Source organism: Corticium candelabrum, chromosome 1 (assembly GCF_963422355.1).
Source record: "Corticium candelabrum chromosome 1, ooCorCand1.1, whole genome shotgun sequence".
Classification (NCBI taxonomy): Eukaryota; Metazoa; Porifera; class Homoscleromorpha; order Homosclerophorida; family Plakinidae; genus Corticium; species Corticium candelabrum.
The window spans coordinates 5,644,036-5,654,936 of record NC_085085.1 but is presented as its reverse complement, the minus strand read 5'-3'; the positions used below and the strand labels follow the sequence as shown (position 1 = coordinate 5,654,936).

The 10,901-nt window shown below is 43.9% G+C and overlaps 1 protein-coding gene across 1 annotated transcript; it reads right to left on the bottom strand.

The window, feature by feature from the left end:
* Positions 1 to 1,713: 1,713 nt before the first annotated feature.
* LOC134184411 (uncharacterized) lies at positions 1,714 to 3,440 on the bottom strand. Its single transcript, XM_062652127.1, has 3 exons — positions 3,210 to 3,440; positions 3,054 to 3,153; positions 1,714 to 2,996 (listed from the first exon to the last, which is right to left on the bottom strand). The coding sequence occupies exons 1-3, from the start codon at positions 3,438 to 3,440 to the stop codon at positions 1,714 to 1,716; spliced, it is 1,614 nt and encodes a 537-aa protein (XP_062508111.1).
* Positions 3,441 to 10,901: the final 7,461 nt, after the last annotated feature.

The window sequence follows — 10,901 nt, the reverse complement described above, 5'->3', positions numbered from 1 at the left end:
CAGCAGTCAGCTCCGTCAGGGTCACTGGATTCTTGCATACGACAACATCAACATCCAGAAAAGGGTAAGGCATGAAAGGTGTGCAAGGCACACTGAAGCATGGAACTTCACCAGCCGTTTAGCGCTCAAAGTGGCTAGATTACCACCAGCAGAATACAATAGTACGGCTGGCATACCGCAAGGCAAACGAAGAAACCTATCTGTAGAGGACATTCTCCCCAATGATGATGATGACAAAACCTTCCATGAATCTGCACAAAAAAGGGTAGAGAGAATGCTTGTACAAAGATTCAAATGCTGCAGTCACCTTGCTGTGCCACCTCTCTACTCTAGCACAGGCCAAGAAGGTATAAAGTCTGTCATCCATCCAATTGCCATCATTGACGTTGATGAAAGCTTCACAGACAACAATGTGGCAATACTTGATGAATTTCAAAAGATGTTGGCAATAGACGATTCTGTACAGCAATCTGTTGTGGGTGACCAGGCGACCTGTCGAGCAATCCGTGGGGCACGACGAAGACGCGTAGCTGATGTCCCAAATGCACGACTGCTATGGGCCAAAGAAAATCCAGGTGATTTTCATTTTACATGGGAATGTCTAAAAGTAATTTATCTTACTTTTTGGGAGTCACCACAGCATCCTGGGTCATTGGCCCATCTCAGTAACCTAATAAACAGAAGCAATGTCACCATAGCTGCAAAAAATTTCCAACAAGCAGATGAATTCATCAAACATGCCCTTGAGGCCCATCTTACTGCAGCTTTATTAAAATTCTTGAAAGTGTCCAACATATCAAGTCAAGTTGTACTTGATGAAACTGCACCAACTGATCAATGGCTGCATCAAACAGCTGAGAGATTTGCCAATGAAGTTTTAGTAGTGCCAACAGATGAAGATGATGCAAATGCTGACCACATGTACAACTTTCATAAGTCTTTCATGCAAATGGCATTACTTTATGAAGACTTGAGGGATGCTATCAAGCACGAAGATGGTCCAAGAATTATCCAGCACTGGCGAATTTGGTTACTGTACTTTCTGGCATCAAAAAGAACCAATTACAGTAATGAAGCTGCCAATCTCTTAGCTAATTTGAAGGCTGACTTTTCAAAATGGCTGGCTTATGTAGTGGTCCACAACAGGACAGTCAATTCTTCAGGGCGACCAGGTCATGGCAAGGCCATCGACATGGCCGTGGAACATCATAACCTAGTCATAAAAACAGCCATTCGATCATCTGGTGGCAATATTACTCTCCATCACTTGAAGATGATGAGCTTAGCGTCACAGATGCTCCACGATGCAGCAGTTTTATGTGACGAAGAGGTCCTTGCTGGTCACAAAGGATCACAGCATCACAGCACAAAAGCACAGAAAGATATTGAGATGATGACAGCTAGCTTGTTGGAATTCCAAGTAACGTGTTGTATTCCTGAAAGAAAGTTGCCATCAAAAATTTATTTTACTACACCAGAGCGTAAAGGTTATCAAATTGCACTATCCAAACAATGGGTTACAAAGTTTCTAAAAAAAGAGGAACTGCGACTTGATGAAGAGCACGCAACAGACGAGGACCACGAGGAAACTGATGTCGTGGAAGACATTTTAATGTAATGTGGCACAATAGTGAGCAAAATACAGTGTTTACAATGTATACTATTGAACAGACAGTACCCTTGCAAATTTTAATTACATTAATTACAGCAACATTACAGACAATTAGTAATGTCTTCCAATAAAGATTCTCTACAGGAAGCTATGCTTCTGCTAGCACGTGTAACTGTTGGAACACTTTGGGGTATGGTTATGGGAATGTGACGCTCGATCATTTGATATACAGGTGTTGTAAACTCTGGCATCACACCTGTTGATTGTACATCATCTTCAGAAATGATTCTGTTACACTTCTTCAGCACGTTATCAATCACTGCCATGGACAACACTCCATCTAAACCCCTTCGTTTAAATCGTGTGCCACCAGCCATTCCTCTAAATTCAACTAAATTTTTTTTTAAAGCAGCCCTTTGCACAGCCAGAATTCGCCGTGATCTCAGTGTTCCAGATCTATGAGAACTACAAGAAACAGTGCTTGCAGATGGCAGCTCCAATGAAAATGCAGATGGGCGCTCGACAGAGGAGCAGAAAGAGCAGCAAAAGTCACTAGCGTGTATGTGCTCTTCAGATTGCAAAATCTCACGAAGAATAACTTTTCGCAAACAAGCTGTGTTTGATGCTAGTTTGACAACTGCACTATCACTGTCTCTAAGATCTTGAGGCCGGACCACAAAACGAACCAGGCACAAACGCCGAGGGTCTCTGCCTCCACGACCTGCCAGCTGTACTAACTCTGAACCTTTGTTTGGAACACTAAACAATATCACTTCAGTAATGTCATTGATATCGATTCCCAAGCCAAAAGCACTGGTTGCAACCATCACTCTTTGCCTCCCACTCTTAAAATCACGGTAATGCTGTGACCGTCCTTGCAAAGTCATGGTTGCGTGGTACTGGCCAACATAACCCTTGGTAGCGTTGTTACAGCTTCTAATAAGGTAGACATACACATTGTACAAGGTATCTTTAGACCTACAGAATATCAGAGTCTTGGGAATACTTTCCGGAGAATTCGTTGACGATAACATGGAAGACAAGGAGGAAAAAACAGAAAACATACTATGTGACGAATCCAGAGAAAAGAACAGATTGGGGCGGTTCAAGGGAGCGGACACTAGCACATAGTCAAACATGTTCAGCTCTCGAGTAATAGAAAAAATAAGATGGGTTGGGGCTGTTGCAGAGAGGGCCATGAGCGGGATAGACGGCTGGCAGGACCTGATAAAATTGAGCTCCTTGTAAGAAGGACGAAAGGTGGCACCCCAATCTTCAATTAAGTGAACTTCGTCTATTGCAATAAAAGACAGAACATCCTTCAATTTGTGACTAATAGCGTTTCTCCAAAACTTTGCTGTGATAGCTTCAGGTGACATGTAAACTAAAACAAGCAGATGCAGATAACTGCTTGTCACACAGACAAAAAATAGGTGCTCACTCAGTTTGAACTTCTCCAAACACATATCCTGTAGAAGTACATCATCTGCCAGAGAAGCCACTCGAGTGACAGAGATGGACTTTTCCTCTAGCTTACTCACCTTGAGCAGGAAGAGTTAGACATAGCTATAGTTAGAACTATTTCGATGTGTAATACCTGGTCGTCCATCAAAGATATCAATGGGCTCACAACTATACAAGATCCTGGCATGACTAGCGCTGGTACAAGGTAGCAGAGAGATTTCCCGCCAGAAGTTTTCATGCGGACAAAGACGTCTTTTCCCCTTAGGATGGCCCTAGAGGCTTCAAGTTGACCCTCCCGGAAGTCATCATAATTGAAAATACGAAGAGCGGACTGTAATTCCACGTCAATGTCTCTCGTTGCCATTGCGCGCCCTACTGGCTTTTACACTAGAGTCTGCGCACTAGCAAGGATCGTGCAGAAGGCAGATGTGCGACAAAACAACGAATGAACTGCACACGAAGTAACTGGACTTGGCAGGTTCGCCAGTCTATACGAGTAAGACAATAAGGTAGGATACACTCACCTTTCCACATGCTGAAACCGTCTTGAGAGAATTAGGAGAGCATGAACTTGGTTCACACACCGAGTGGACTAATCACCATGAGGCATGCGCTGTTTGGAAACTGGACACACAATGGTGGGTGACTCAAGCCGCAATAATGTCTTGCAATCAGATATAGCTAATTGAGTTTGTGACTTGATAGTATGTAGTCACGTGGTGTGCCAACTCTATGACGTGGGGTGACACTTAGTGAAGTAAGTGTGTGAAAGTAGGTGCGGTGAGTCCAGACTCACGGGAGGCTGAAAATGTCATACGGGAACCGGACACTGCCAGACTCACGTGAGTCTGGGGACGAGGCTACGTCGGGACATGTACTGCGACATACACTTCCTTGAAGAATCTGGCGAGGTCAGAGAAGCCACAAGACAAGTTACTGGATGAGTTTTTTTGAGCTGTTGAAGAGCCATTTTGAGCCACGTATCGTTGTAATCGCGGAGAGGTTCCGTTTTTATCAGCGTCTTCAGAGAGAAGGTGAGTCGATCGCGAATTATATGGCTGAACTGTGCAGGCTATAGAAGCACTGCGATTTCGGAGACTACTGGGATACAGCGCTCAGGGATCAACTGGTGTACGGATTATATCACGAAGCTGTGCAGAGAAACATCCTTGCCGAATCAGAGCTGATCTGAACGAAGGCAGTCCACATTGCACAAGCCGCTGAAACTGCGACAGACGAAACGCATGCTTTACGTGGGAATACCACAAGGCGACCACCTGCAAAGCAAGTCGAAACGGCGTTTTTTGCTGTCTAATTGCCTTGCCTTGTAAGCGCCACCTGCTGTGTCACGTTGTACGCTAAATGCTACAGATGTGGTGGGCGTGGACATCACCCCAGTACATGCAAATTCAAGTCTCAGAAGTGTCATTTCTGCAAGGGACAAGGGCATATCAGTAGAGTATGCCGCAAATGATCTCAACAAGATGAGGTCAAGAAGGGCACCGCAGCCGTACGTACCACAGTGAAAGGCAACCCACAACCCACTTATCAAATTGATGAAGATACTGTCAGTGTGGTGTCTGCTCAATCTGGAAAGGGCGGAGTCAAGATCACACTGAAAGTAGCCGGCAGTCAGATACCAATGAAAGTGGACACAGGAGCCACAATGACGGTAATAACCATCAGTGTATATGAGCAGTATCTGTCCCATGTCCAGCTACATGCAAGCATGGTGTCATTGAAGACATACAACGGTGGAAGCCTCAAGGTGAAAGGAGAAGCAACTGTACCAGTGAGATACGGTGAGCAGCAAGCTACTGCTAAAATTATAGTAGTAGATGTACGGGGTAAACCATTCATTCTGGGGAGGAACTGGTTAAGTAAGATCCGTCTCAATTGGGGATCTCTGGTCAGTGTTGAGGCACGCCAAATGTTTGACCCCAAGGAGAAGTTTTCAAGATTATTTGGTCCCGGCGTTGGTACTGTACAAGGGCATGAGACAAGAATTACGCTGACAGCTGAGGCTAACCCAAGATTTCACAGGTCTCGACCGGTGCCATATTCTCTACAAGTAAAGGTCAGTCAGGAACTAGATCGCATACAACGCGAGGGAGTGATATGACCAGTAGAGAAGAGTAACCTGGGCAACTCCAGTAGTTGTAATTCGGAAAAGGGGACGGTACAGTGAGACTGTGTGGTGACTACAAGGTCACGATAAACCATCATTTAGATATGGGAGGTTATCCAATGCCAAACCCCAGGATTTGTTGGCAACCTTGGCTGGAGGAAGACGATTCTCGCGAATGGATCTGAAACAGGTGTACCAGCAGATGTGCGTTGCATCTGATAGCCAACATTATTTGACGATTAATACCAACAAGAGTTTATTCACGTTTAATCGGATGCCTTTCGGAATATGTTCAACGCCTGGAATTTGGCAGCGAACTATGGACAACCTCTTGTCAGGAATTCCTGGTGTCATCTGCTATTTGAACGATATATTTTTGTAGTTGGCGAAAACGAAGAACAACATGAGCAAAGGTTGTTAACAGTGCTGAGACAATTGGATAAGGCTGGTATGAGACTAAAACAGGAAAATGCAAACTCAATCAGCCGCAAGTGGAATACTTGGATCATATTATCAGTGAGCAAGGCATCTCACCCTCGGAGACTAAGGTTCAGGCGATCAGAGATGCGTTGGAACCGACGAACGTGACAGAGCTTAAGAGAGATGGGAAAGATGCTACGCTCATTAGATTGTTGGAAGCAATGGAATTTATTGGAGAACTAGGTGAACTTGAAAGGAAACTGGCAGACAGTTTGCCCTGAAGTACAATCACATTCTCATGGTTTAATTAGTGTAGGTATAAGCAAAATATGTCAGCTGATTATCCGACATGTTCCATTAACTGAACCGTTACGTGTATTTGTGTATCTTACATTTTTCTTTAATTAATTAATGGCAACGTTTACTAATTAGGTCATTAATGTCAGTACGTCGCATGTGAAATGATCTGTTTTCCACAAACAGTGAGAAATTACCACAGTGATTATTGACAGCACAACAGCTATATTAATTTTTTTATTAACTTTAACAATATTATTTGGTATTGGTTTTAACCTAAGAAAATATTACCCAACTTAAAAAACATGTCTGTACTAATTTCTTACTACTAGTTGGCACTCAAGTGTTGAGAGTACTCCACTAGGGACAGTAATAATTTTTCTACAATCTTGATGCTATTTGCACAGGGAAGGTTAAGTTAAGTTGCACGAGACTGAGCTAGGAGCGTAACCATGGAGTAACCATGCTCGCTTCGTACATTAGCTAATGGGACGTTCAAATAGTTCAGACTAACAAGGCGACGACAGCTGTCTCTTCAAAGAACTGTTGACAAGTGACCAACACAGTTCTATTCCATTTAGCGCAACTATACGGTCCCAGACGTATGAATCTGAACGCCATGGTTTCGGTTACTCTCTCTGCTGTACAATGTGCTGGGGTATTGTCAATTACAAAATTTAGTATAACAGGTTCGAATTCACTAGGAATAAACCTTTTTCTCACACTCATTCACAAGTGACTACAGCAACAGTGAGAGCTGCTAAAAATTAATGTACGGTAATAGCAAAACAGTTGAGCTGCAGGGTGTGTTGATGTCCAGACTTCGTGCAATATGTGCGTGCTGCATTACGCCCAACGCTCCCAACGTTCCTTAGAAAAAATTAAAAACCACTGTCTGACACTGCCACATCACAGTGCCCAGATGCGGCTTACCTCCACTCTCAAGTCACTGTACTTCGCCAACTTCTCAGCTCGTTTCTTGCGATATTGGCATAAGCAAGACTGCTGATGCTAATAAGAAGACAGGAGTTTGTCTTCCTATTTCCAAAGCAGATGTCAGAACGATTGGCACCAATCTTCATATATTAACTTAAAGGTTAACTGCAACGCAAAAATCAAAAATTCTTTTATGTTGGAAATTGATAGTTCTAGTTGCATACATGACAGAAAAAATGCTATTAGATTTCTAAGTTAAGTCTTCCCTGAGATATAGCACGTCAAAGTTACTTCCGGTTTCTCAACTTCCGATAACGGGCTTGGTGTAGTGTGTCGTCACTGAGGGGAGACGCGTGCGCGTCGGTATTGTCAGCGGCCTGTAAAAATGACTAATCTTCATATCCAAGGCAACGCTGCTAGGGTGGAGGCGACGGCAGCAACAGCTAGTCTTCTGAAGAGTTCTCTGTGGGCTTTTACGTGATAATAACGTTCCGTCATTGCATAAATCGCAGGATGAAGAAAATCTACTGGTAGCTATTAATAAGTATACGTAGTGACTAGACTACACAGGCTTGAGTTCAGCGACCATGCCTTTGAAGCTTTGAGATCGCCTGCTGCCTTGGAAGCGGACGCGGAAGAGGACAGGCTACCCGATAGCCTGTCATCATTGCAAGTAGAAGTAGGAGTTAGCAACGTAATCGATGGACATCCGGGTAAGTAAACAACATCCACAGGTTTCACCTGCGGTCGTTGTGAGATGATGGATACGTACTCGTGTGGAGTGCCTGTGCTGTCAAAACGTATTTGAGGTTGTCTCAAATAATGACACGATAATAATGTCGAATACTAGCAACAATAGTGGCACAGTGTACTGGTGAGTTCATGCAAAACTCTAGGGCTATACGTGAGAAAGAAAATAAAATAAGTTGAAGTACGTACGTTGAATTCACGTTGACACAAGGTTTGACTTCACTGTACAGTATACTGTAACGCATACGACTGCATTTACTGCACATGATGATCAAGAGGCGAGTCATCTAGAGTCATCGAGAATCTGACCTCTCCTAACCATTCTTTGCAGTACTTTAGTCCTGCACGAGAGTCTTCCTTACCTTCCCGCTTCTCAATTACCACTCTCCTTTTCTTTTGCAAAGGTTCCAGATTGCTGCGACCTTGAAGCGTAGAGGCAGGTAGATGGAAAATGGTGGCCTCGATTTCGCTCTTCTAAAACCCAGACCAAGCTCTTCAATAGACCTGGCTGTACGTATCTCGAAGCAATCAGGCTAAAAGTGGCTTCTGCAGACTCCTGTCCACTCAGTAAGACGCTTTGTACTCAGTGGCAGTCGCCCGGACGACACAAACGTCTCTGCATTTGTCGTTAATATTTTGCGATTCCCACTCTTTTCTTAGCTTGATGACCTTCGGAAATCGAAACGAGATTGCGTATGACTTGCGCGAATTGGTGCATCCTGCAGCCACGCAACACCGAACCATTCTTTCGCCACAAATTTCTTTGTTTGCACTACACGCTAACGTGGAGTCTCCCCTCAGTGACGTCACACTACACCACGCCCGTTATAACGCGTTAGCGGAAGTTGAAGAACCGGAAGCAACTTTGACGTGCTATATTTCAGCGAAGACTTAACTTAAAAATCTAAAACTATTTTTGATTTTTGCGATGCAGTTACCCTTTCAACAAGAGAGAGAGAGAGAGAGAGAGAGAGAGAGAGAGAGAGAGAGAGAGAGAGAGAGAGAGAGAGAGAGAGAGAGAGAGAGAGAGAGAGAGAGAGAGAGAGAGAGAGAGAGAGAGAGAGAGAGAGAGAGAGAGAGAGAGAGAGAGAGAGAGAGAGAGGAGAGATGACGCGTTGTAGCTGAAAGTGATCCACCTGATCGTTCCATCTATTTTCATTCCCAATCGAACTTCAGTAAATGGCAGTGTCCAGTAAAATGCCAGTTTAGTTTCTTTGTTATCCAAATCGATATCATTTGATTGAAATGTTTGCTTGTTTGACCATATTGCGTTGTCGTAGCTAAATGTTTGCTGACTCCCATCTATCTTCATGATTAAAGTCCAATCTTCACTCGCATCACAGAATGTCTGATAATTAAAGACAATTTAACATAAACGTCAAAAGACAATTAATTTAAATTATTAAATTATTTCCAACCTGGAATGGCTGATCACTAGTAGATGGCTTAATCCAATACTGTCCATTGTAAGAAGATGATTTGTACTTGTATGCCATTTGTTGACATGATACAGCAGGCTGCAGACTTGATTTACCGAGTACTGACACTAACATTAGAGTTAACCATTTGGTGCCGTCACAATACTCTATCCCTTCTTTCTTGTTATATCTCATCATTCCTGCTCAAAATTTGTACACAATGCAATTTGTCATTCCTAGCGCATTTCAATAGTTTACCTTCTCTTTTCTTAGAGCACTCGTCTAAACGAAGAATTCCCGGCGGGCCACTCGGTCTTATTGGACCCTTAATTTCGTTCTCACCTGGAACGCCTTTGGAACCAACTTTTCCTGCAACCCCCTTTTCACCTATAGAGTAACGTAAAACATAACTATTTTAAGTCAGAGTTAATGTAGTCCGTTGTCTATTTTTGTTGCGCAAGCAAAATGTAGAAATGCAAGGAAAATGTCACGAGCGCCAAAGCCACTAAATCTACTTTGCAACGTCGCTTGGTAACGTTAGATTAATAAGAATTGACGCATTAATACTGTAAACTGTCAACCTACCAAGCCTTGAATAACGTTGCAATGGCAACAAGCTCAGCAAGAAATGATACCATTACAAGCAAGCAATAAGAATTATTTGTAGCCTGAGAAATATATTTAATTAACGAAAACACTGTACATTGCTAGTCACACGAACTCTGAATACCGGTGTATTTTGCTTAGACTAATCCTACCTTTCTCTCCTCTTGGTCCAGGAAGACCAGACGTACCCGGAGCTCCCGGAGCACCTTGGATACCTGATACTGTTACTGTATAGATGTCACTTGTCAAACACCACATTTTTGTAGTCACGGACAACTGCTCTAGTCTTAGCGGAACAGCAACCATTCTTGCAACTTTTGCTTTCCTACAGAAAGACAAGTAACTGTCAAGACAATAAACTCATTCTGGCGCATCTTTTAACTTAAGAGCTTGTGTTATTGTAATAAAATTACATTATTAACTACTGTACCTCTCCAGAATCTGACATTGTGGTAGCGGTCACCACCAATGACACGAGAAAGACAAGGACTTCTGTTCTCTGCATGGTGATCACAAAGGAACACTAAACTCGAACGGTAGAACTGCTTGCTAGCAGGCTAGCAGTTTGTTCTTGTGGCTCACGAAAGAACGAAACGAAACATCGTTTGCTAGACCAAGCTCCACCTCATTACTGTTGAGATACGGTAAACTTAGATTCGGTAAACTTAGATACGGTTTATGTCGGTTAATTAATTGAACAAACAAACTCCGGCGCATCTCATTTCAGGCCGCCAAAGTCTCGTTTCTGGCCGAAATCCGACTCGACCGTTCGTCTCGGACGTTCGAACTCGACTGGGCCGCCGCGTTTCGCGACGATCGGAGACCGGCGTCGTGTCGATCGGCGCGTTACAGACATCCATCCATCCAGACAAACCGAAGCGTGGGTTGGCGTAAGCGCATCATATGACACGCCAACCCACGTATCCTAGAATACGCCAACCCACGCTTCCGTGTGTCGGGATATATGGATGGATGTCTGTAACGCGCCGATCGACACGACACCGCTGTCGGATCGTTGCGAAACGCGGCGACCCGGTAGAGTTCGGCCGTCCGAGACGAAAGGTCGAATCGGATTTCGTACTGAAATTAGATGCGCCAGAGTTTGTTTGTTCAACTAGGTAACCGAGTATGAGGATGTGACGTGCGCTTGACAGCCCACGGTGCCATCCTCTCGTTTGGTCTCTAGTATAGTCCACTATAGATCTATAGTAGAGTGCAAGATGCGCCGGCTGCAGTCAGAGGTTTTCATAAGCCGGGTCACCCGTCCGCG

Bases quoted from the DNA above. Each gene is read 5' to 3' on its own strand.
- LOC134184411 (XM_062652127.1), bottom strand. From the start codon at position 3,440: ATGGCAACGAGAGACATTGACGTGGAATTACAGTCCGCTCTTCGTATT. The intron at 3,154-3,209 runs GTATTACACATC...TTCCTGCTCAAG, and splicing joins TATCTTTGATGGACGACCAG to GTGAGTAAGCTAGAGGAAAA. The intron at 2,997-3,053 runs GTGAGCACCTAT...TGCTTGTTTTAG, and splicing joins TTTGGAGAAGTTCAAACTGA to TTTACATGTCACCTGAAGCT.